This window comes from Rhinatrema bivittatum, chromosome 4 (genome assembly GCF_901001135.1).
Source record: "Rhinatrema bivittatum chromosome 4, aRhiBiv1.1, whole genome shotgun sequence".
NCBI classification, from domain to species: Eukaryota; Metazoa; Chordata; class Amphibia; order Gymnophiona; family Rhinatrematidae; genus Rhinatrema; species Rhinatrema bivittatum.
In genome coordinates this window covers 190,420,922-190,446,730 of record NC_042618.1, presented here as the reverse complement: position 1 = coordinate 190,446,730, position 25,809 = coordinate 190,420,922, and the positions used below count along the sequence as shown (strand labels likewise).

The following is a 25,809-nucleotide window of genomic DNA, read 5'->3' as shown; positions in this document are numbered from 1 at the left end:
GACCCTGTTAGCTAGTTAAATTCTAGCATCCTAACTTATTAGGTGGCTGGAATTTAGCCGGATATGTCCCTAAATATTCTTTTAGTCAGCTAACTTCTGAGTTACCTGGCTAAATGCTTTGGAATATGGACCTCGGCTTTATGAAAGGCATTAATGGAAGAGGTATTAAAAAAAAAAAAAAAAAAAAAAAGGTCAAGACCTAGAGATGTCGCTGAAAGGTTTACGTTTATGGGTTTTAGTTAGCACGACAGACAGTGATGATTAACTTTCAGACCGTAGGTTCCATAAGTCAAATTCAGCATTTTATTTTCTAGTCAATGAAAACAACGGGATTTATTTTCATTAAACTTGCCTCTCCTTTTGTTTGCATGGGGCTTTTTTTTATGCTAGTAATTTTGCATCAAAATAAAGAATGAAATTGTGCCACCAAGTCAATCATCAAATCAGGAACAAACTAACACATGGAGGTCAATACTCAGCAGAGCCACGAACGGGCAGTTAACAGGGGAAAAGTTACATAGTTAATTTTCACTGGGGTTTGACGGAATTTAGCCAGTTAAATCTGCTGTTAGATATACACAGTTAAAGTTAGGCGGGTGAGTTTCAGACAGCCCTTGGCCACAAGCGGGTAGCACTCAGTATCACTGCTACCCAGTTAAAGTCCCTAAACCTGCTCTTCTTATGAACATACTGGGGCAGGGAGAAGGTGAAGGTACAAACATGATCCAAGACTCCAAAAACTGCTTAAAGCAGCCTTGCTAGGGATTGAAACAATTATAAAGACAGAAAGTTATCATGCTCTATAGAAAGTATTATATGATTTATAGAATTTTAGAGAAATTCTGTAAGGTTTCTAGCAGGGCCAGTGCAAGCATATTTGGTGCCCTATGCAAACCTTCGGTCATTCCTCCACCCCCCCTAACTTAACTACTTTTGGCAGTGGTTCTAGCACAGCGCTCCCTACTTTGGTGGTACTGGCTCTGGTACAGCAGCCCTCTGAAACTCAGGCTGGCAGAATTTTGCTGCCCCCAAAATCTTGGCACTCTGGACGAGCGCCTAGTTTGCCTAACGGAAGCACTGGCTCTGATTTCTAAATATCATACTCATCATGTAATCCTAAAAGATTTAATAATTTTCTTTAAACTCAGTTCTGCCCTCTTCATTTATGTTTCAGTGACAAATAAATTGATTTTTGCATGCACATCTTGGCCGTCCATCTCTCTGTCTGTGACCTATTATCCCTGGCCAAATGAGACACCCTAGGCTGGATTTCTATGTGTGATGTAGGTTTTTTGTCCCTGTAGGGCAGTGCTTCTCAACCCAGTCCTCAGGGCACTCCTAGTCAGTCAGGTTTTCCAGATATCACAATGAAGATGCATGAGGTACTTGCCAGGTTCTTATGGCCTGGATTGGCCACTGTTGGAAACAGGATGCTGGGCTTGATGGACCCTTGGTCTGACCCAGTATGGCATTTTCTTATGTTCTTATGTTCTTATGCATGCAATAGAAGCAGTGCATACAAATCTATCTCATGCATATTCATTGTGGATATCCTGAAAACCAGTGCTGAAAGGAGACATAATGGGGTTGGGCTGGACTTCAGTGCTGCATATTATGGAGAATCAGACCAAACAGCATAGCAATGGAGACAGTGCGGGGAATCTGGCAGAGTGGCTTTTGCTGAAGCGCTCATGCCCAGGAGGGGAGACATGGACTGAAGGTGAAATCTCCCCCTGGGAAGAATGCAACTCCCATCCCTGTGGACAACCTTTGGGCATGTACCTTTCCTATTTGTTATATATTGGGTAGGGATGCACAATCATTTACAATGACATTGAAAACACCAGTAGCAATTGCTGTTTCGTTTTATGACATTTCCAATCTGAAATAGCACAAAGAAACAAGTGTTTGTTTTGTTTTGTTTCTGAACGTTTTTCCTCTGTATACCCCTAATATTGGCTACCATGGAAGATGTTTTTTTTCCCCCAATTATAGCTGCATACATCTCTTTAGATTTTATTTTTTTTTTTTAATTTCCAGCACTTATTAGGGGTTTTCAACCATTTATCCCTAGCATTTATATCTTCTAGTCTGCAGGTGAGGTGATACTCCCATGAAGCCTTGCAATATTCCCTTTAGTAGTTATATCATTTTTTTTTGCTATACTTGAGACTTGAAAAGGTAATTATAATAATGCTGCATATTCCATGTTTGCCATGGATATTCTCAAGTTATTGCTTTTGTTTTTTTCTCTACTCCTCCTGTCTCCAACATGCCTGTTTCATACATCGTGTCGGATGTAAAGGTGAAGGTAAGCTTCCACAAATTTTGTTTTATCCAGTGTTTGAGTTCTGCTGCTCTGTGCATAAATGAAGCAGACAGAGCGACATATCAGACAGATATAAAGACTTCAGGAACCTGCTTATCCAGTTTTCTTCAATCATCAACCCATGAGATAAAACCTTTTTTAAATCAGATGGAGGTACTTTATTCAATCTTTAATGCAAGCACCTCATATCCATGTATTGTAGAGGGATTTTGTAGGGATGTGAATCGTTTTAGGACGATTAAAATTATCGTCCGATAATTTTAATATCGTCTTAAACCGTTATGGAACACAATACAATACAGATTCTAACGATTTATCGTTATAAATCGTTAGAATCGTGAGCCGGCCCATTAAAAACCCCCTAAAACCCACCCCCGACCCTTTAAATTAAATCCCCCACCCTCCCGAACCCCCCCCCCAAATAACTTAAATAACCTGCGGGTCCAGCGGCGGTCCGGAACGGCAGCGGTCCGGAACGGGCTCCTGCTCCTGCATCTTGTCGTCTTCAGCCGGCGCCATTTTCCAAAATGGCGCCGAAAAATGGCGGCGGCCATAGACGAAAAAGATTGGACGGCAGGAGGTCCTTCCGGACCCCCGCTGGACTTTTGGCAAGTCTCGTGGGGGTCAGGAGGCCCCCCACAAGCTGGCCAAAAGTTCCTGGAGGTCCAGCGGGGGTCAGGGAGCGATTTCCCGCCGCGAATCGTTTTCGTACGGAAAATGGCGCCGGCCATACGCGTATGGCCGGCGCCATTTTCCGTACGGAAAATGGCGCCGGCAGGAGATCAACTGCAGGAGGTCGTTCAGCGAGGCGCCGGAACCCTCGCTGAACGACCTCCTGCAGTCGATCTCCTGCCGGCGCCATTTTCCATACGGAAAATGGCGCCGGCCATACGCGTATGGCCGGCGCCATTTTTTGTACGAAAACGATTCGCGGCGGGAAATCGCTCCCTGACCCCCGCTGGACCTCCAGGAACTTTTGGCCAGCTTGTGGGGGGCCTCCTGACCCCCACGAGACTTTCCAAAAGTCCAGCGGGGGTCCGGAAGGACCTCCTGCCGTCCAATCTTTTTCGTCTATGGCCGCCGCCATTTTCGGCGCCATTTTGGAAAATGGCGCCGGCTGAAGACGACAAGATGCAGGAGCAGGAGCCCGTTCCGGACCGCTGCCGTTCCGGACCGCCGCTGGACCCGCAGGTTATTTAAGTTATTTGGGGGGGGTTCGGGAGGGTGGGGGATTTAATTTAAAGGGTCGGGGGTGGGTTTTAGGGGGTTTTAGTGTGCCGGTTTTTCGATTTTTCGATTTTTCGATTTTTAACGATTTTTCACGATATTTTACCCCCCCAAACGGCAACAATACGATTCCCTCCCCCTCCCAGCCGAAATCGATCGTTAAGACGATCGAGGACACGATTCACATCCCTAGGATTTTGTGCCATGGGAAAACCCAGGCTCTTTCAACATGGTACCCTTTTCTGCAGCAGGAATATCTGACTAAATGAATATATCTTATTTCAGTAAAAGCCCTTAAGCTCTTCAAACTAGCGTACCCTGACTAACCAAGTTTTCCAAAGATACACCCTCTTAGACTGACACGCCTCTATCCTTCTCAATAATTCCCCGACCCCCCCCACTCATCCCTGCCTCCTTATACATCCCTGTTCCCACTCCTCCCACCCTCCCCTCTTCCTCTACCTCTCACTCACCTTTTACATCCTGCCACCCTGTTAATAGTTAAAATTTCCCTTTTCCTATGCTCTCCTTTAGAGTTATTTATTTAACCATCTCTCCTCTCGAGTTATTTATTTAACCATTCATCTCAAGCTGATTTAGTTATCTGTCTCGTTACTATACTTTAAATTATTGTAAAGCTTGTTGCTATGTTACGTTACATTGTGAACCGAGGTGATGTTTCTAACGTGCCCCGGTATATAAAAAATCTTTAAATAAATAAATAAATAAATAAATAAATAACAGTGCCAATGCATCGTGTTGCTTCCTTTGAACTGAAGATACACTTCAGACAAGTGACAATGGTGCTCTTTAATCTATATTTCATGCAGCTTGAGCATTTTAGATAATATTTCATTTTGTTGTGCAGCCTCCCCCATCACTCATACAGTGCAATGTTCATGATGATGCTTTCTGTACAGCTCAATTTTTTTAAAAAGATCTAGGCAGCTTAAATGTGAATAAAAATAGGGATAAGCTTCCTAAGTCATCCATATGTGGGTAAGTGAATTTTTAGCCTCCCAACAGTAATTTTCATAATACATCTACTTTTGGCCACATAGAAAAGATATGTTCCAGCGGACATTCCACTTCCAGAGGACTCTTTCCAAACTATGCAGATACATGGGGAGAGTAATTTTCTAGAGGTAAAATCAGAGTTTACACTATGGGGCGGATTTTAAAAGGATTACGCGCATATTATACACGCGTAACCCTTTTAAAACCCTCCTGCGCGCGCCAAGCGTATTTTGCATAGGCTCGGTGACGCGCGCAAGCCCCAGGATGCGCGTATGTCCTGAGGCTTGAAAAAATGGGCGGGGAGTGGGTGGGCCAGGGGAGGGGCAGGGCGGGGGTGGGACCAAGGCCTCCAGCACAGCGGTTTTGCTGGGGGCTTGCGCGCCGACACTCAGCCGGCGCTCGCAACCTCCACCTGCCCAGAGGCAGGCGTAAATCAAGAAACAAAGGTAGGGCGGATTTAGATAGGGCTGGGGGACGGGTTAGATAGGGGAAGGGAGGGGAAGGTGGGGGGGGGGGCAGAAGGAAAGTTCCCTCCGAGGCCGCTCCAATTTCCGCTCCTCCTTCTATTATCCGATAGATTTTCACCCCACCATCTTCTCCTTCCTTCCATTCCCCCCCCCCCCATTGTTACTTTTTTGTAACTATGTATAATTTATCTGTTTTTGTTTGACTTTTAAACCGTTATGATGGCTGAACCAAATGACGGTATATAAAAATCAATTAATTAATTAATTAAATAACCGATTCACATTTACCCATTCTAGACCTTTCATGATTTTAAAAACCTCTATCATATCCCCCTTCAGCCGTCTCTTCTCCAAGCTGAAGAGTCCTAACCTCTTTAGTCTTTCCTCATAGGGGAGCTGTTCCATCCCCTTATCATTTTGGTCGCCCTTCTCTGTACCTTCTCCATCGCAACTATATCTTTTTTGAGATGCGGCGACCAGAATTGTACACAGTATTCAAGGTGCGGTCTCACCATGGAGCGATAGAGAGGCATTATGACATTTTCCGTTTTATTCACCATTCCCTTTCTAATAATTCCCAACATTCTGTTTGCTTTTTTGACTGCCGCAGCACACTGTACCGATGATTTCAATGTGTTATCCACTATGACACCTAGATCTCTTTCTTGGGTGGTAGCTCCTAATATGGAACCCAACATTGTGTAACTATAGCATGGGTTATTTTTCCCTATAAGCAACACCTTGCACTTATCCACATTAAATTTCATCTGCCATTTGGTTGCCCAATTTTCTAGTCTCACAAGGTCTCACAAGGTCTTCCTGCATGGAGATGGCTCCCGGACCCCCGGGTCCGGGAGCCATCTCCATGCAGCGCGCGCATGTTATAAAATCTGGTGTACATTTGTGCGCCGATTAGCACACACAAATGTACCCTGCGCGCGCAGATTATAAAATATGCCCCTTAGTGTAGCTGTGTTTAAAAAAGGATTGGATAAGTTCTTGGAGGAGAAGTCCATTACCTGCTATTAAGTTCACCTAGAGAATAGCCACTGCCATTAGCAATGGTAACATGGAATAGACTTAGTTTTTGGGTACTTGCCAGGTTCTTATGGCCTGGATTGGCCACTGTTGGAAACAGGATGCTGGGCTTGATGGACCCTTGGTCTGACCCAGTATGTTCTTATGTTCTTATGGGCTTTTAAAATCCATAAATGTGTATTAGAGACCACTGCATTAGTAAATAAGACCCATAAATATTTGTTGCTCTTCCTAGGGCTCCTTCTAGTTATTTTATTTATTGATAAACATTTGATGCTCTGCCTTTTCCCACGAGTAGACCCAAGGCAGATTACATAAAATAACAAGGCACTGATTACATAAGTAATGGATACAGACAGATATGATAACAGATATGAGGTAGATTTCTGGTAAATATACTGTAAAAGAAGTAGGTACATTAGGTAGGAATAAGGAGTTGTGTGCACTGGGTATAAATCTTTGAATTCCTGAATGAGGCTCTATCATGGTGGTGTTGATGTACAATGGTATGACGTAAAGAGAAAAAAAAGACTGGGGATGGGAGGGACTGGGAGAGAGGGACTGTGAGGATTGGGGGGAGAGAGGGACTGCTGGGGATGGGGGGAGGAACTACTGGATATGGTGAGAGGGACTGCTGGGGATAAATGTAGGGAGAGAGCGACTGCTGGGGGATGAGGAAAAGGGGGAGGAAGGGACTGCTGGAGACGAGGGGGGAGAGAGGGAATGCTAGAGAGAATGGGAGGGAATGGAATGGGATGAGCAGATTGAATGAGAGAGAATGACTGCTAGAGATTGGGGAGATGAAAGAGACAGAGAGAGAGTGTGTGCTGGGAATGAGGAGGATTGAGAGAGAGAGTTCTGGGGAGGAAGATACAATTTACTTGAATGTCCTGATTTATGACAATAGTTGGGGTCCAGAGGGTGGCTACTGAAATGATCAATGGTCTTTGTTCTAAAGCATATGGGCACAGTCTTAAAGATTTAAACATATATACCCTAGAGGGAAGGTGAGATAAGGGAGATATGATAGAGGCATTTAAATAACTCCTAGATCTCCATGCGCAGGAGGGGGCACTTTCGACAGAAGGAAGGCTCTTGAATGGAGTTGGGGTCATGGGATGAGAGGGAAAGAGGATAGACTCAGGAGTAATCTATGGAAACATTTCTTTGCCAGGAGAGTGGTGGATGCATGGAGCAGCTCCTCATGGAAGTGGTGGAGAGAAGGACAGTATCTAAATTCAAAAAAGCATGGAATAAACACAAGATCTCTGAAGGGGATGGTGTAGGGATTGTAAAGATGAATTGGTTAGTGTGGATGGGCAGACTAGATTGGTCATATGATCTTTTTCTTCCGTCAAGTTTTTATGTTGCTGTGTTTCTATGCATATATATAGTTAAGAAGTAAGTTAAACCTCAGTGGTGCGATAGATAGATATTAAAAATCATTTGGCTAGATGTAGCCTGGAAGTGGGCAAACTTTTTGAGATTCACTATCAGGAAGACTTCTTGTAGACTAAGATGAGTCTGTGTTGTGGAATCTGGGGGAAGGCTTGGTTAAAATGCCAAGGGTCCGATTCACTATGGCTTTTCTCCCTTATGTCTATTGCTGAAAAAAGCTTAGAGAATCAGGTCCCAAGATTCCAGTTTTCTTCAAGACCAATACAGCCACTAGAAATCTACATTATATATTTGAGCTTTTAAACAAATAATGTTTTAATATAATTCTGTTTTCAATTCACAGAAAAGAAGGCATCATGGGTCTCCCAAGGTATTGCATGTTTCAATCATTCTATAAAGTTACCATAGGTCTTGAAGTGTTAGCCACGGCTAAGAGTGACTTTATGAAAATGAAATGCTTAATTTCTATGTGTGTATTTCCTTTAGGGGCACAATTTAGAAATTGCCTGGGGAGCTTACAAGCCCATGGGTACTTTGTACTCATGGACTGCAAGCTAATTTTGAAGGCAAGACTTGCATGGAGTTTCTTTTTGAAAATTTGGGGACCTCATGGAGGACTTTGCACCTGGCTTCCCATAGGTGCAAAATATGTGCAGAAAAGCACATATGGGGATTTCAAAACGAAATACTCATATATTTTGCTTTCCCCACCCTAACTCTATTCTTATCTTTTTTTCATATGGTCAAAAATACCCACATCTGATTGAAAGAAAAATTTACCAAACTAATTTGAGGAGCCCTTGAACTTCTTGCATTTTTTCCAAACTAGTTCGTGAACTTTCTAAAACCAAAAACAACCATTCATCTGTAGTCATAGGCAGAGAGAGCGTGGCACTAGCTTTGCAATGACTTGGAATATAAGGAGTTATGAGTGACTCCCCTCCCGCACTCCTCTGGATAATTTTGTCATTGGCGCCAAAGGAGCAGAGAGGGCAGCACCCTAGAAGAAATAAAGTTCCCTAGTTTTCTGTATTGAATTTGGAGGAAAACAATTGAGGTCAGGTTCATGTGCCTGAAATGGAGAAGACTCTGTTGTCTGGTCCGCACTCCACACCTGGGTAAGTCCCAAAATGTTCATGCTGGTGGTTCTGCTTGGACCCTCTTACTTGAGGCAGAGGTATAGACAACTCACACACCAAAAGAATACATTACAATCTTTACTTTGGGAGTTACCGAATAGCACAAAATGTAGAAGGAAAACATTTGGTGAGTAATGATAACAGCTCCCTGGACCCTTAGGAACAGTTTTTCAGAATAAAATCCAAAACGTATTAGAAATAGCTATATGCAAGCTTAGCAATGATTGAAACCCACAATCCAGTCTCTCAGTTCAGAACGGTCTAATGTAAACTTTATCCCAACCGAGAGAGTAATTAGTGAATTTCAGGAGGACTTTAGTCCCCAACTGAGAAAACAAAACAATACATTTTTGTCCAACATAAGTGTTATGCATAGCAAAAAAAAACCTCAGTACTTGGATTGGGGTCCCTTTAGAGGTGGTTATCCTTATGAATAGGACTGGTGAAATGCACTGGATATTAAGTTCTTGCAAAGCTTTAGAGAGGTAGCAATGTCTGTGAGTCAGGCAGTAAGTAATCCCCTCACCAAGCTGGCCCTTGAATTGCTGGAACTGTTTCCTTTCTATCTATTAAAAAAAAAAACAGCAAGGGCTCAACTGACTAACAACTCAGCACTCCTGGGGTGAAAGACCCTGGGGAGGGCTTGTGCTCCCTCACATTTGACTCAAGCCACCCATCCCCACCCCACCGCCCAGCATCAAAGCCATATCCCATCTTGAGTTATCCCTTAAAGGTGCAGCAGTTAGAGGGTCTGGAGGCAATGGAATAACTGCCAGTCCATTATCCTCTGCTCCTTTAAGAGCAATACTGGCATGAGAAACATCATTACTCTTGGGCTAGTCATGTAAAAGTCTTTCTGTATACTTTTGGCAGCTAAGTATACCCACTCCTCTTAGACCCTTGAAAGTTCAAGAATGCCTGGGCTGGGTGGAAGGATATTTACATAATTGTTCTTCAGCATTCTGAGAGATTTACTATTGTATGAAGAAATGAAGTAGCAGCTTTTACCCGTGAGCAGGGCCAGATTTAGGCATAAGCATGTGCCTAGGATGCCAAGATCTGAAGCGGTCCAAAAACTAAGACTCACCATGCTGCTCTCTGATTTTGGAGGTGAAACCCCCTATCTCCAATCCTTTGCGTATGGGTGCCATAATCTTAAATCCAGCCTTGCCCAAGAGGGAGAGTGAAAAACAACAGAGATAGGGCAGGGAGATTGAAGAGACAGGAGACAGAGTGCTGCCTGAAATTAAAAGAGGCAGAGATGGGATAAGGGTTGGGGGTGGGGGTGTGGGTGGGTGGGGCAGAGAACTGGCCTACCATATTAAACTTGGGACTCCCATCTGCAAAAAATAAAAAATTTAGTTTTGGCTATGCCCCTGGAAGGAATTATTGTAACTTGTCATGTCTCCCTGGACTGAAATACAGAGTTTGCTTCCAATTGCTTGAATCTGGGCTCTGCACTCCCCTGGAAGCACATACTGGCTAGCCTGTCAGTCAGAGAAATCTTCCCCTGTGTTCTAACACTAACTCCTCTGTCTCCCCCTCTGCAAACTGTGCAGCTCATGTCCTCTTTTTCTTTTTGCAAAAATCCACAGAAGAAAGAAAAAACAGTGCAGAACAGGTCAGCAGGCATCCAGGAGGCTGAGCATTCTCACTGACCTTCAGTAGGTCATGCTCACCCTAAAGATTAACCCTGTAAAGGCAGGGCTGCAACAATCCAGGCCATAGCCCACTGATTTCAGCAAGCAAACGGTGGGTGGTACCATTTTTTTGACTAGAAGTTCCATATCTCAAGTCCAAAAACACCTTCCTCTTAATCACCTACATTGAAGCAAGTTTCTAATCAGATTTTAAGTCACTTGTAGAGGTTAAAGTCCTGGTAGAGGGGAATCAGAGTCCAACAATTTGCCATCTTCCTCAAATACGTAATAAATTTAACTAAGCAGATCTGAACTATAAGCCACAGAGCATATATATGTGTATTGTGACAAGCCAGGTCTCTTTATTTTATACAAGAAGCCTATACTATCATGTATAAATGTGCATAGGAAGGCTAATTTTCAGTGGTTCACTTAAGTCCACTTTGAAAATTAGTGGGTGTGTGCAGAACCCTGCCTGCCATATGCGCACGCATCTACTCTTGCTCGTTAGCAGGTGTAAATGTGTAAGTGTAGATTTACATGCCTACTTTCAAACAGTGAAAGTGTGTATCTCTGGTTTCCCTGCCCTAATTGTGACCCCAGAATACCTCTTTCTTGTGCTTCTACCCATACTTGCAGACGCACAACCCCCTGTGCAATTTTTATAAGCCCATTTACACTTATAAATCTATGTTTTATGTATATAAATCCATTTGAAAATTCACTCCTATATGTTGGGCTTTGTAAAGAGTTTTAATTTAACCACTTTGATTTATGATGGCGAGGTGGTCTCTTAAGAGAATAAACAAATTCATTTAATTTCTTTGTGCAGCTCCACCTTACCAGCCAACCTACACATCATACGCCCGCCCAGTATATAGTGGTAAGTTTGTGGGGGTTTTTTTAATCAGTGGCTCCCGCTTCTGTATACCTTTAGGACTTTAAAAACCAACATCTAAAAGTAGCCACGCAGCACAGCAGCTCATCAGGATAGAGGGGGTTGAATCTTTGGTCTTCAGCAGTAGCAGTACCCTGTGGCTACTGAAAGCTTTGAGGCAAGTTGTTTACCTTCACAAAATGTAGGTGTTTCAGTAGTGAATTCCGTTTTAGCCTTTACGCCAAGAATGTAAAAAATTCTTTACGTGCTGTATCTTTAAAGTACAATATTGCAGACTGTAAGCTGTTGTCCAGCAGCTGTTGTTTTGCACTTTCTTTTTCTTTCCTGCTAGGAGCAAAACATTCTCTATCCTCTCTCTCCCCTCTCACTACTGGACATTGCTGTGAAAGACTTTTATTGGCCAGTTGCTTTGAGACATTCTTCTGTTTTTGCAGTTGATTCAGATCCACACTTTATTCTACAAATACCAGAGAAGAAAGATGCTATTTGCTTCAATATAAATGAAGGAAAAGGAGTGGTGCTGAACCTAATAAATGACCCTGAGTCAGGTGCGTTATATTAATTTCACCGTTAACATAGTAACATATTGTAGTAGATGATGGAAGATAGAAGCCAAAAGGCCTACCTTGTCTGCCCAATTGCTCCCTATTACACTGCTCTAAGGATGTGTCCAAGCTGTCAGCTGTACAGGTTTGGCAGCCTGCAGAATAGTAAATGGCAGCAGATAAAGATCCAAATGGTCTATAAAGTCTGCTCAGCAGGTTGCTTGGGCAGTAACTGATGCTCCATGAAGGTTACCTCCCATGTCTTCCCTTAAGGTTAATAACTGTCAGGTTACCCCCTTGACCTTTCTGTTACGGGTAGTAACTGCTGCTCCGTAAAGGTTACTTCATTTCCATCCTCTAGCCAGTAGTGATCCTCTGTGTTTATCCCATGCCTAGCGGAATTCCATTACTGATCTTGTCTTCACCACCCGTTCCGGGAAGGCATTCCATGTATCCACCACCCTTTCTGTGAAGAAATATTTCCTGACATTGTTCCTGAGTCTACCCTTTATCCAAGTCTGTTTTGTTGTCTCCCCTCTTGGACCCTCTAGCATTCTGCGTAGTTGGTCATACAAGTTCCCATACTCATACCATCAAATAGATACCCGCCCGTGTCTTGTACTCAGCCTTTCAACCTTGTTGTTATTACTGCCTTCTATCCATCCCAAGCGTACTTAAATTCTGGCATAGTATTGGCTTCCCTCGCTGCTGCTTGTAGGTTTCTCCAAGCATCTACCACCCATCTCAGTAAAGAAATACTTCTTCATATTTCCTATGAGCCTTTCTCCCTTCAACTTCATTTTCTGATATCCTGTCCTTAAATTTGCTTTTGCTATGGAAAATTGCACTTTCCTGCACTTTATTGAAACTTGTCAAAAATGTGAGTGTTTCTGTCATTTTCTCCCTTTCCCTTCTTTTCTCCAGAGTTTATATTTCATTTGTAGTAATAAACAAAATAATTATTCAGGGAGTACTGTCACTGTATATTGCACTGACAGTTCTGTAATAGATAAAGCACTAGGTTCCCTATGCTCTAAATTAGAGTAGAGAAAAGTTGAATGATTTGTTCAAGGTCACGCAAAGGATGCTAAAAGTGTGAGATGGGATGGAGCCTCTGCACTTCACCTTCGGCGTTCTCTCTGTTCTATGTTTACTAGGAGTTCCATGAATCTCGCTACCCCATTTTCATACCCTTTCCTAGTGGCTTAAGTACTAATGGGCATTGGCACTAATAATGTGAGCATTAGATAGCAGCCATGCTAATATATACATGTGCTGGTGACATTAACATTTGCATGTTAATGTCACCAGCAAAACTCTGGAAGCTATGTTAATGGTCATGCAAATTACCTAAACTTAAGAACTAGAAACTGGCTTCACTGGATATTAAAAGTCAATGTATTATCTTGTGTTAGTTAATACCTGAGTTTTAATGCAACAGTCTAAAGCCCAACTAACTTTTGCAGCCTTAGTAAGTCATGTTAATTTGGGCCTCATGAGCTCAAACTCTCCTGCCCTGAAGCAAGCACGGCCCTCTACTCTTCCTGACCCTATCCTTCTCCCCACCCAAAACTCAAAGGTCCTCTTACCCATCATCCCTACACCCCAAAAGTTATTGGGCCTTTGAGCCTGCCTCTTCCCCCAGACACAACTCACATCAAAAACATGTCCTTAATCTTCACCAGCAGGAGAGAGCTGGGTTCCAAAACGTTGCCGCTGACACTGACCCCAGTGCCAAAGCCTAGGTGGAAGGGATGAGGGGCTGGGCTGCAGGCTGAATCTAATACTTTGATTCATAACAAATAAATCCCAGGTCTGGAACTGGAGCAAAGTGAGCTGTTGTAACATTATAAATTCTCAAAGCCAGCTTTCTCTGTTAATGCTTGTACAAATTATGCCATATTAGATTTCTGAAAAATTGTTGTTGTCATTTGTAACTAGCTCCTCATATCTGGTTGCATTAGGTGTTGTAGTTAACGGGCAGCTCATTGGAGATAAAGGTGTGAGCAGTGCGGCAAAGATGCCTAATACATACTTTGGAAAAATTGGCATTGTGTACAAAGGACTGGACTTAAGAATCGAGGCAACACCACAGACGATCGCTATTCTGAACGGCAGAGATAATTCTGTTTTTTCCTGGTTGGATACGCTCTCTCTGGATCAGGATGGGTAAAGTATTAAGAAACGCACAGACTCTTTTAGAAAGGCAATAAGCTCTGCAGATGGCAGAATGGTAGAATGGTATAGTACATTATAATACATGGTAGTGGCAGAATGGTATAGTACTTTATCTTTGTTCTCCCTCTCTTTTTTTCCTACTCCCAGTTAAGGCATCCTTGTTATAATGTAACTTTATGCTCCTTTTAAATTGTCTCGTTGAGTGGTTGGTTTATAGTTACTGCTTAGTTCTATGTAAACCAAGTTGATTTGATTTGTATCAAGAAAGTCGGTATATAAAAGCCTTTAATAAAATAAATAAAATAAAATCTATAGAGCTGAGCCGGAGTTTTCAAAACGTAATACACATTTCTCCTTTGTAAGAAATAACAATTAGAGCCCAAGGGGTTATGGGTATGAGACGTGACTATTCTAACCTCTGAATTTGTTATTTACAAGTATTTTGCCAGTGCCGTGACCTTAATGCCTTTTCTCACTTTTTTTCTTACCTAGTCTGACTCTGATAATTAACAGAAAAAAGAATCTGGTGGTGTCAATGGGAGATGGCGCAAAGTTTGTTGTTGTTTTGCATCAAGTGTGGAAGAAGCATCCTGAGCACCAGGACTTTCTAGGGTTTTACACTCTGGATACTCACATGTTCTCAGAGAGGACCCATGGATTGTTAGGTGAGAATTCACTTCATGCATTTGTTATAGCGTGACAGGTCAGCTCTTGTGATGTGGCCCAGGAGCCCGCCTGCAGTCTTCCTGGCCTCCAGATCTCCTGGTCAGGTAGCCCAAGCCTGCTTTTGACAAAACAGAAGTGGTTTATTTTGCTTTTACAATTGGGCAGTGTTTCTTTATAGGATAATTTTCAAACCCGACAGGGAGTTTGCATGCCCACTGGTAGTTTGTAATTTTTGAGAATTGCTCCCTTACAGCTTTTATCCACTTAAATTGCCCATCTGGAAATTACAGTTCCTCAAACTGGCTAAAAGTACAACAGATAATTTCTTTATTTATGCTCCTTTTGAGGGGAGCAGGTTTTGAACGGAATTGTAAAATAATGAGCTACGATTACACTTTCAAACATCTGCGTGTTCATTTCCAAGGAAAAACATAGCTATACAAAAAGCAGGTTCATGAGCACGTCACATGCACGTACTTTCTTTTGGAAATTTGCTGCAAATTCTATGGGCAAAAAGTACCCGTGGACTTTGCACAAAAGCAGACGGTTTGAAAATTGCCCTCATGAAACACAAGGAGGTCCCTCTTTAGCAGCGAGGGGAGTGGGTGAGTTATCCACAGCCAGTTGTGTGTTCTGCTGAATATACCTGGATAAAGTCCGGGTTATCTGAGTAACTTGAGGGCTGCTCTCCGGCACAATCAGATTTACCCAGAATACTTAGCCAGATAACTCTGAATACTGGCATCCTCTAGATAAGTTAAGTCCCCACCTGGGAGAGCCCATGAAGCACCTCTGATTTATCCAGGTAACTTTGTTTTTTGCTAAATTGTTACCTGAATAAATCAGCAGCGGGAAATTCAAATTCTGCTGTTTCTCTGGCTAAGTCCGAACTCAGCAGGACAAAGTACTTTGTGGACCTCAGTATTTACAGATACCATCTTCAGGCAGAGTCTTACTGTAGGGTGGCGATCAGGAAGTTACCTGGCTAATCTTTCTCTGGTCAGTGGGGCAGGAAATTTGAATCTTTGGATTTCGATTTTGACCTTACCATGTCCAGCTTCACACCGACCAGCCCAGCTACCTTGATTACTTGGCACTTTATTTTAAGGCTCAGCTAAGCTGAGTGCTTTAGAAAGAAATATAATTATCTGTTTGCTTCTCTGGCAACTATAGTAACCATTACAAATTCCAATTTCTAGTCATTAGCTTCTTCCAGGGCTCTCTCTCTCTCTCCCGAAGCACACGAGTCTGCCTCCTGCAGCCTGTGGACACGATCTCTGCTCCTTTAAATTTACTGTCAGGTTGAAGGCCCCTGCAGTTATAAACCAGTTCAGAGTTCAAGAACCCAACCTTATTCTAGTGTGCATCTTACAGGAAGCACACACAGATTCAGAACAAACTCACGGTTCATTCCAGCCTGGACTGGAATGTCCAGGTTTGTCTTTTATAGGCACTTCAGCAGGTTACTGGTCTCCACAGCATGGTTCCCAGCCATCAAGTCTAGGCTGGAGGCAAGCACATTCTGTTCATTTAGCTTCCCTTTAGCATTGACTCTTGGTGTTCAGAAATCAACCTTTAGTTCCCTGCCTCAGCACGCCACAGATTTAAGACCAGACCATGCCCTTTTGCCCTGACCCTTGCTGAACTAACATTTCTCATGTCTTTAAGCAACCTGTATTGGTAGCATTCAACTTGCCTTTCTCAGCTCATCTTACCAAAATGAGCATTCAAAATTCAGTGCAGGAGCTTCCTCCTGCCTCCAGGAGTGGGTTGTAGATGGACTAGAGGGAGGGGAGTTTAGAAAGGAGTGCGATCCTAGTGGGGGGCAGGTTCTTTGACACATTTGGTTCGGGCAGTGGGAAGGAGAATAGTCCGAGATGGGAAGGAGGCCCCTAAAACTACAAGCATACATTTGCACCACCTTGAAGGACGATTTAAATCTAGGCAGGTAAAATATGCACACACATTTTTAAAATCAAATGTGTGCACATTGTTGTCTCTCCCCAATCTAACCCCATTTAGACAGCTATCTTTAGATGCTCAGCAGAAGGCAATCTTTAGCCATGCTGATCTAGCCAGTGTTATGATGCTGCTTGCGGAGCCCATCCTGTGAGCAGCCTCTCACTCAATTCGGCCCGCGCCAGCCCAAAGCCTTTGTGCAGCCTAGGCCGCCCCTGCACCATCACTGCCACTCCTTGTGGCCCGACGCCGCTGTATGTGGCAGGAGGGGCTGCTGTAGCTCCTTCGTGGCAGGAACTCCTGCCCAGACACCTCTTTATGGTGGAGTGCCACCACCGTCCTTCATCTTTGCGACCCTGGAGCTGCTGCAAGGATCCTCTTTGTGGCAGGAGGAAGCCACCGACGACTGTTTCATCTTCACGGCCCTAGTGCTGCCACCGGGATGCCTCATCTTTGCAGCAGGAAGCTACCGCCAACGGTGTCTTCTTCGTGGCCTTGGTGCCGCTGCCGACTGCACCTATGAGACAGGGACGCCGCTGCCTGATCCTGCCTCCTTGGGCCTTGCATAGGTGCGCGCGTCTCAGCTCAATATTTAAAGAGCCAGCGGCAGGAAAAGCCCCGTGGCCCCAACGATGACATCATCAGTCTGCTCCTTCATCCAGCCCTATAAAAGGGCTCAGCTTTCATTCCTCAGGGCCTTCAAATTGGATCTTCATGGTTGTCCATGCTTCCTCCGGCCGGTCAAGGTCTTCCGTGGTCTGCCTTTTTCTAGATGGTTCTTTGTTTGATGTCCTAGATGTTCCTTGTCTCCTTCATCTGATGTTCCTGGTCCTGTTCCTCGTTGGAGCTCCTTTGTCATCTCTCTGCGTCCTGATGTTCCATGTCCAGAGGTACCTGATGTTCCAGTCCTGGTCCTGATGTCCTTGTCTCTGGCTGTTTGTCCTGCTTCCAGGTTCCCTGCTTGTCCACCTTTCTTGGTGTGCCACCGTCGTGGTCCGTGACACAAGGCCTGTCTTCATGTCTGCAGTGCAAGTCTTCGGAAGGCCCCTTGATTTTAATTCCAAGGTCTGTTTCTGAATCTGAGTTCCGAAGTCTTGAATCTTGTTCCAAGTCTTCAGAGTACCTTGTGCCTGCTTCCGTCTATGCCCAAGACTCAAGCCAGAACCTGCTCCGCTTCAGTGTGGTCTGCGACCAGCCATGGGCAGCTGTGTAGAGCATGCCTTGGTGCAGGCCTCTCCTGAGTCTTCTACATGTTTCCGGTTCCAAGACTTCACTTTCTTGCCTGAAGTCTGCTTCACTTTCGGCGTGGTCCGCGACCAGCCATGGGGGGCTATCTAGGGCTCGCTGTGGTGCAGAACTCACTCTGTACTAGTGCCTGAACCCTGAATTCTCGCCTGAGTCTTCCAAGTATCCTGAAACCTTGTGAGTCTTCCAAGTTCCTTGAGTCCTTGTCCGAGTCTTCCAAGTTTCTTGAGTCCTTGTTCGAGTCTTCCAAGTTCCATGTATCCTCATCTGAGTCTTCCAAGTTCCTGAGTTCCATGTCTTGTCTTGTTCCTGCCCTCAGCCTCCATCTGGCCTCAGACACTCGTCCTCAAGTGGTGGGTCTGGAATGGCTACCAAGTAGCCAGAGGGCTACTCTTGAGACCAGCACTGCATTGCTGGGTCTCACCGGTACGGTTAGGTCCAGTGGAGGGCTGAGCCTGCATTGTTCCAGTTCCTGATGTTCCATGTCTTGATCCTGGTCCAGCATTGTTCTAGCTCCAGTCCGTGCCTGAACACACTCATCTCCCACAGTGTGGGGCGGATAATCATACTCCGCGAATAGGCCTACTTTTGTTTGCGCCCCAAGAGCGCCGAGCCGCGCAGCCTACCCCCGTTCCCTCCGAGGCCGCTCCGAAATCGGAGCGGCCTCGGAGGGAACTTCCTTTTGCCCTCCCCTCACCGTCCCCTCCCTTCCCCTACCTAACCCACCCACCCGGCCCTGTCTAAGCCCCCCCTTACCTTTGTCGGGGGATTTACGCCTCCCAGAGGGAGGCGTAAATCCCCGCGCGTCAGCGGGCCTCCTGCGTGCCGGGACGCGACCTGGGGGCGGGTATGGAGGGCGCGGCCACGCCCCCGGACCGCCCCGGGCCGTAGCCACGCCCCGTACCCGCCCCAAAACGCTGCTGACACGCCCCCAAAACGCCGCGACGACCGGGTCCGCCCCCGACACGCCTCCGACACGCCCCCCTCGGAGAACCCCGGGACTTACGCGAGTCCCGGGGCTCTGCGCGCGCCGGTAGGCCTATGTAAAATAGGCTCACTGGCGAGCAGGGCTCTGAAAATCCACCCCTGTGTGTATTGGGGCTCCTCCCTGAGCCGTGCCGCGGCCCAAGGGCTCACAATCTCTCTGAGCAAGCGATCACACCTCCGCGTTCGCAACAGCCAGCTAGATCCTTCTGAAAACTGACTTCTGAAAATTGTGTAATAAGCAGTATTCTGTAGGCAGAAAATTAGCTTTTTATGGCATAGTCCTAGGGAGAAGGATGGAGGCGGTGGGCTCAGCTAAAGCATCATCCTTATTACATTTAGCTGGCAGGTGGTTTTATAATGTGTGCATTGGAATTCACAGATTTAGCAATGTGAAGTGTTTAACAAGTTGTTCATCTTTTTTCACTTTCATTTTCAGGGCAGTTCTTCCATGGGATTGACTTTGAAGTGTTTGATGTCCACCAGAGCTCTGAGCCAGGAAAACCAGATGCTACAATGATTGTTAAAAATAATACATTGACTGTAACTAGGTAAATAATATTACATTGTGTGCTATTTTATCTCTATGAACTAAGCTTCTCATGAAGCACATGAGGCAGAATAGATTCTAAATCATAGAATGCATTATTGGCCGCCTTATGCATAAACCTCATTGTTTCTTTTTGGACATGCATAGTTGCCTCTCTGATATCAGTCCCTTATAGAACAGAGTGTAGCAGGGTCATGGAGCTTACTCCATGAAAGATATTAGTGAAAACTAAAGACAAGAAGCCAAAAAATGCTTGCCCGTACTTCAGTCATCACGCTGCCCCATTCAAATATTCTCTGAAGCACTTATTAAGCTTGACTACACAGGAAACAATTAAGAAACTGTCCTACATATCTTACTGTAAGCTTATCATTGAACCATTTGTAACTCTTCATGCCCCCACAGACATATTTTCTCTTTCAGAATACCATTTAAACTATTTGCCTGGACCTCCCAAGTAGTTATTCATTGCAGCCTCCTTTTTGACCTCTAAATGGGTGAACAGTTTTACCAAAAGTGAGATCATGTCAAACATGAGATCTATGTTTCTATTTGGGTGATCAGAGAATTAATTTAGGGTGTGTGCTGGATGTGGTATACTTGTATTTCAACACAACTTTTGACACTATCCTGCATAGGAGACTCATAAATAAACTTAGCCTAGGTGTGGGCCCCACGATATTTGACTGGATTAGCAACTGGTTGGTGATAGACAAGAGAGGATAGCAGTAAACTGAGTTCACTCCAAGGAAAGAAGGATGATCAGTGGAGTGCCTCGGTCATGGTTAGAATTATGTTCAATATTTTCATGATATACCAATGTAAGGGTTTACTACTATCTTTGTCAGACCAACTACCACCACAATAAAAATGATGCCATAGGTAAATGATTAGTGGACCAGGTAAATGATTAGTGGATCATCATACTAAGCTCTACTGGTTATATAACCTTCTTTGCTTTTTCAATAATCATCGGTGCAAGATCAGTTCCAATATTTTAAAATTTTTTGATGTTTGCAAATAAAACCCTTATAATTTACTTATCTGTTTTATTTTCATTCTTCCCTGTAATTTCATAGTCCAGAGTCCATAATCCCGACATGGGCCATGTTTCGAATTCAAATCTGCATAAGAGGAATTGATCTTGGACCAATGATTATTGAAAAAGCAAAGAAGGTTGTAAAACCGGTACAGCTTAGTATGTCTGCAAAAAACAAATTTTTCCTAAGACCTGCAAAAGATTGGGCATCTCTGAGGAACTAGATAGAATGAAGTGTGATCTAAGAAAGTTCAAAGAGTGGTCAAATGCTTGACAGCTAAGTTGCAATGCAAAAAAAGGTAGAGTCATGAATATGGGGAATAGAAATCTAAGGCACTAATATGTGACAGAGGATGAGATACTAATAATGTGCACCAAACAGGAGATAGACCTCAGGATGATCATATTTGAAGATCTCGAAATAGCAATACAGTATGTAACAAGATGATAGTAGCCAGAGCCAGTGGAATGATGGGGTGTACATGAATAGGAGTAACCACTAAGCCACTTTGGTTCAGGACCCCAGATCTTCCCTGTCATGTGACAGGGGCAAGTTCAGGTCATTGCCATTTTGGAAAATGGCACTAACTAGGCCCAGGGCTAAGGAGCACCCTGGGCCCTCTACTTTTGCAGAATTGGAGAATTTAAGCTATAGGGGTGTGGGGGAATCTGGTGGGGACCAGGCTAGGGAGTCCACTAGGCCATCCATGATTTGTATCGACTGGTGAGGGAGCCCTACCGGCCTAAAATGGAATGAGGGGGGTGGAGTGGTGACTATTTGAGAGGGGCGGTCTGAGTACTTCAGGAGATGGGTGACATCATTGCGTGGCTGTGTTCTAAGTTTTGTGACTTTTTTTTTTTTGTGGGGCCACCTTGATTGGCAGCCCCAGGGTGGGAGAGGAGAATTTAAGAAGAACCCAGGTGACTTTTTCAATATCTTTTAGGGGGGAGCCTTGTTGAGCCACATGGCCCTTTAAAGCCATGATGGCCCCATGCTTTGGGGGCCACCATCATGCTTTGCCATGGCCCCAGCTGTGTTGTTTAATCTCGCAGACTTTTTGCATGAGATAAAACAACGCAGTGATACTGCCACAATATTTTGTCGGGAAAGGGCTAAATATCATGGAATTGATATAGCTGCTTAGTGAATCTAGGAAAATGAATAGCAGGCATAAATTTAGGAACCCTAAGTTTTAGGGACCTAAATATATGTGAATTTTCTGCTGAAAATTTAGAATTCTAACTTAGCAAACTACATTTAGGAGCTCAGCTATTATGGAATATTGGCCCTGAACGTTGCAAACTTTTAACTGCGAAATGTCACGTTTGTTTTGAATTGAAATAATGCAACCATCCTTTTTATATTTGCTTGAGAAAGTCCCTACTTCTTGAAGTATATAAGATTATGTATGCTCAAAATGCCCCCAACATGAGTAGTATGTCATAATGTCATGCTGATAATTACTAGGGATACACTTTCGTTTCAAATGAATGGGCAAAACATAATGAATTAGACCATATTTGTTTCATTTGTGGCCCCCTGAAATGAATAGAGGGGTCCCATAATTGAAATAAATGTTCTTCATCTCATTTGTTTTTTTCCCCCCATTATTTCTGTGGCCATTTGAAGTCTGTCTGTACTGCTGAGGAAAAGTAACAACTGGCAACTATAGGAACCAGCTCTTTCCTGTATGATCTTACCACCTTGTCAGATCCTTTTTGAAGTCAAGGCAGGACAAGTTGGCAAGGAGACTAACCAAAGGAAAAATCACAGTGTAGCATCTTTTTAAATAGCCTATAGCTTTTTGTGGATTAAGTGACGCTGATCCATTCCCACTGTAAAGTCTAAGCATGTGTAAGAAGCAATCTGTATTTCCTCTCTAGCTATTCACAGAGAAAGATGTGCTTTTAAAACTCTCACAGAAAAAGCTTTATTTTTGGTACTGGTAGAAGGCTGCTTCTAATCTTCTCTGTGCTGCAGTGGTCTCACTCACTGTGTCAGAAAGAGAGGCAGTACACTGCTGATGATTTTAAATTTTCTCTTCACTGGGGGATGATCACAGTGGGAGATAGTATGGAGATTCCAGTTGCAGCAGTGCTAGTGATTTTTATGTCTGTCTTTCTGGATGAGATGAGCAGTGTACACTCAGAGACTGAAGACAAAAAGCTGCCAGTCTTTTTTTTCTCTGTTCAGATTTAACAGTTTTTTTCAGTGTGGAGTCAGTTAGCATTAGTGCACTCAGCACAGCATGCATACAGAGTATGTGTGTGTGTGAGAGAGAGACACACACACAGTTCTCTATAGAGTGAATGGTAATATGAGTGATGGTACAGTTACAATATCAAATTAATTTGTAATACCCAAACTCCCAGTAGTCAGTACACTTAAACAACATCCATCATGTCAGGAAAAGAGAGAGGAGAGGATGTTGGCAGGGTTGGAATCTTTGGCAGGGGCAGCAATAAAAAAGGTAGTCCTGCACCAAAATTGAAGTAGGACTTTTTTAGGCCCAGAATGGCAGGAGAAGAAGGCAGCTCAATCCATAAGAAACTGAAATTTAGAGAGTGTGTACCACTGCTGCCTATTCCTCTCCCTCTTGTTTTGGCGCAGAGGGAAAAAGCAGGAGAGCCATCCAATGCTAGCCTTAGTAGGGCAAGAGAAGCAAATGTGCAATGTGTAAAACAATCAGCAAGCTACTCTTTGGTTCCTGGTTTTGAGGCAGTGAAGGCAGTATTTGCACCAACTGATTCAAAGGAATAATCTTGTTTTGGATTTTCTGAATCAGAAGCTATTGAAAAGCTAGTAGTTGAAAAGAATTTGGGATGTTTGGTCAGTAGCATCTCAGGTTCCAGTATAGTGATGGAGGAGAGAGATGATGCTGACAATGTTGAGATCAACCCTCAGGAAGAGAAGTTAGTACAGGTAGAGAGAATTACTGATGCCCTTGGCATTTTCCTCCAGTGCCAGCATCAACCTCCAAAAATATAGAGAAGGGATTGCAGAAGAAATCCCTGATCTGAAGACACTTTGGGCCTGTTATTCAGTGCTGGCCGGGTAAGTAACTTAGCCAGATATGACTTATCTGGCTAAGATACAAGGGATATTCAGCAGCATGGCTATGCTGGTGAATATCCATGGTCAAGGCACTACTTAGACGGTTAAGTTAAATCCAGCCAAGTTAGATCAGCTCTACTTAGCGTTATCCAGATCCGTCCACTGCCTGCCCACAAATTAGCTAGCTAAAAGGTAGCCGGATAAGTGACTTAGTGCTTAGTGTATTCACTGAAGGAAGGTTGTTAGGAAGGGAAGCAAGTGAGGCATCTCATAAAAGCTGGTATGCAGCATCACCTGTAGAAACAGCACCTGCTAGCACTGGACATCTTCTGCCACTCAAAGTAAAAGCCAGAGAAAAGAGGTTGAAAAGGGGGAGACTTTTTCCTGAATTGATCCCACAGTCCCTTCCAGCAGTCCAGTGGCAAGCCAGCAGTCCCCAGCCATGCATCTGACGCAGAGAAAATAGGCTGGTGTTCCATAGCACTGTCCCATGGCAAGAGGCAGGCAGCATCTAATATAGTAACAAGGAGCATTGGGAAAATGTTTGCATTTGATAACCAACCCATGCTGGTAGGGGAGAAAGTGGGCTTTAAGTGTCTGCTGCATGTGCTAGCTCTGAATTACAAAGTCCCCTCCAGGACTAAATTTAGTAGGAAGGTCATCCTTGCTCTATACAATCAGTGTCGTAGTCACATGCAGGTGCAGTTGGCTAAGGCAGAGGGGAGCAGCATGTATTTCACCAACGATATCTAGACGAACACAAAAGCTATGCATTGCATAGTTACCTCTCTCTCTGACAGCACACTGGTGGGACCTGGTTGAGGCAGGGGCTGGCAGCAGCTCTAATGGGGACAGAGCTTCAGGGTATAGATGAGCTTTGCTGCACACCTAGTTCATGCATAGCCCCCATACCTTGTGCAATATTCTGTCAACCATAAGAAAGATGCAGGAGTCTTCAGGCAGGTTTTTTTGTGACAGACTGTGGTACAAATAGACGATTGGGGCTTTCTGGATATCCATTGCTTTACACACTTGTTACACCTGGAAGTGAAGGATGCCCTGAGGCTGGGGCCCAAGGACAATGGGAATCTATTCCTGAAGAACCTGATAGAGAGGTGCAGGAAAATAGCAGGGCATTTCCATCAAAGTGTAAAGGTGGGAAGGTTTCTTCATAAGAGACAGGAAGAATTTGGGATACCTCAAAAGCATCTGGTTTGAGATATTAGTACCTGCTGGAATTCCACATATATGATGCTGCAGAGGTTAGTGGAGTAGCAGGCACCTCTTCATTATCGATCTCTGGAAACAGAGATAGGTGTACATTGCTCCTTGGGGCATCGTGATTGGATAATGAGGCAGCTAGAACAAATCCTGAAGCCCTTCAAGGACCTGATTTCCTGAAGCACCACCCTGAGTGGAGTCATCCCTATAGTAAATATTCCAGAAATAAAATTAGAGGGCTTCTGTGAGGAAGAGGGAATGAAAACAAAGGTATTGCTATTTGTGGATTCTTGCAGCAGCAGGTGCAAGAGACACTGAAACCTCTCACACAGAACAATACATACATGCTTAATACACTTTGTGATCCATGGCGGAAAGGAAATCTTGCTTTCCAGTCCCAGCATCTCACATTCATGAAGGAAATGCTGGTAGCTAATGTATGTAAAGAGGAGTGCCAGAGGCAAAAGCATAGTGGGGATTTAGCACAGAAAAAGAGCGGCCAACTCAGACAGGACTGCAAGCAGGCACAGCACCTTGTAAACAACCACTTCCTCTCCCATTTCAATACATCAAAGCGACATTGCCCAAAAGAACCATCTTTCCTGACACAGGCTATAGCTTAATCAGCTGACAAGAGAGACCCTTGGCCCACCCCAGCAAAGGAGACCCCAGTGCAAATTTCTATAACATGATATCTCATAGAGCCCATCAAAGACAGGGGCAAAGATGTGGTAACATATTGGGCACACAAGTCCACACTCTGCCAGACTTAGCCAAGGTGGCTTAGCACTACCTTTTCTACCCATCAACCACTATGCCTAGTGAATGAGTCTTCTCAATGATGTGACATCATGAACCCTCATCACTCAAGGCTGGCATCAGAGTTGATAGAAAAGCTATTTTTGAAAAATAATCTTCCTATGCCTGGGTTTCCAGAATTTCCATGTGAGTAGCAAGATGACTGAATGCACCTTGAAGGCCTTGCCGTTGTTCTGTTACCTGCCATACCAAGTATACTACCTTAGGAGTCTTGCTGCCACTGCTCTGCCTACCTGCTTTGCTCCTGATTTACTACCTTAGGGGTCTTGTTTCCACCACTCTGCCTACCTGCCATGCCCCAATGTACCACGTTAGGGGTCTTGCTGCTGCTGCTGCTCTGCTTACCTGCCATGCCCCTGATATATCACCTTAGGAGACTTGCTACCACTCTATCT

At 44.2% G+C, this 25,809-nt stretch overlaps 1 protein-coding gene across 1 annotated transcript in view; it reads left to right on the top strand.

Annotated features, from left to right (window-relative positions):
- LOC115090398 (inter-alpha-trypsin inhibitor heavy chain H3-like) overlaps positions 1-25,809 on the top strand; it is a 204,031-nt gene that overhangs the window by 173,018 nt on the left and 5,204 nt on the right. Inside the window, exons 15-21 of the mRNA XM_029599438.1 lie at positions 707-712; positions 7,820-7,846; positions 11,088-11,138; positions 11,588-11,701; positions 13,663-13,867; positions 14,369-14,541; positions 19,170-19,281. Of these exons, the coding sequence (XP_029455298.1) occupies positions 707-712; positions 7,820-7,846; positions 11,088-11,138; positions 11,588-11,701; positions 13,663-13,867; positions 14,369-14,541; positions 19,170-19,281 (688 nt within the window). The remainder of the gene's footprint in view (positions 1-706; positions 713-7,819; positions 7,847-11,087; positions 11,139-11,587; positions 11,702-13,662; positions 13,868-14,368; positions 14,542-19,169; positions 19,282-25,809) is intronic.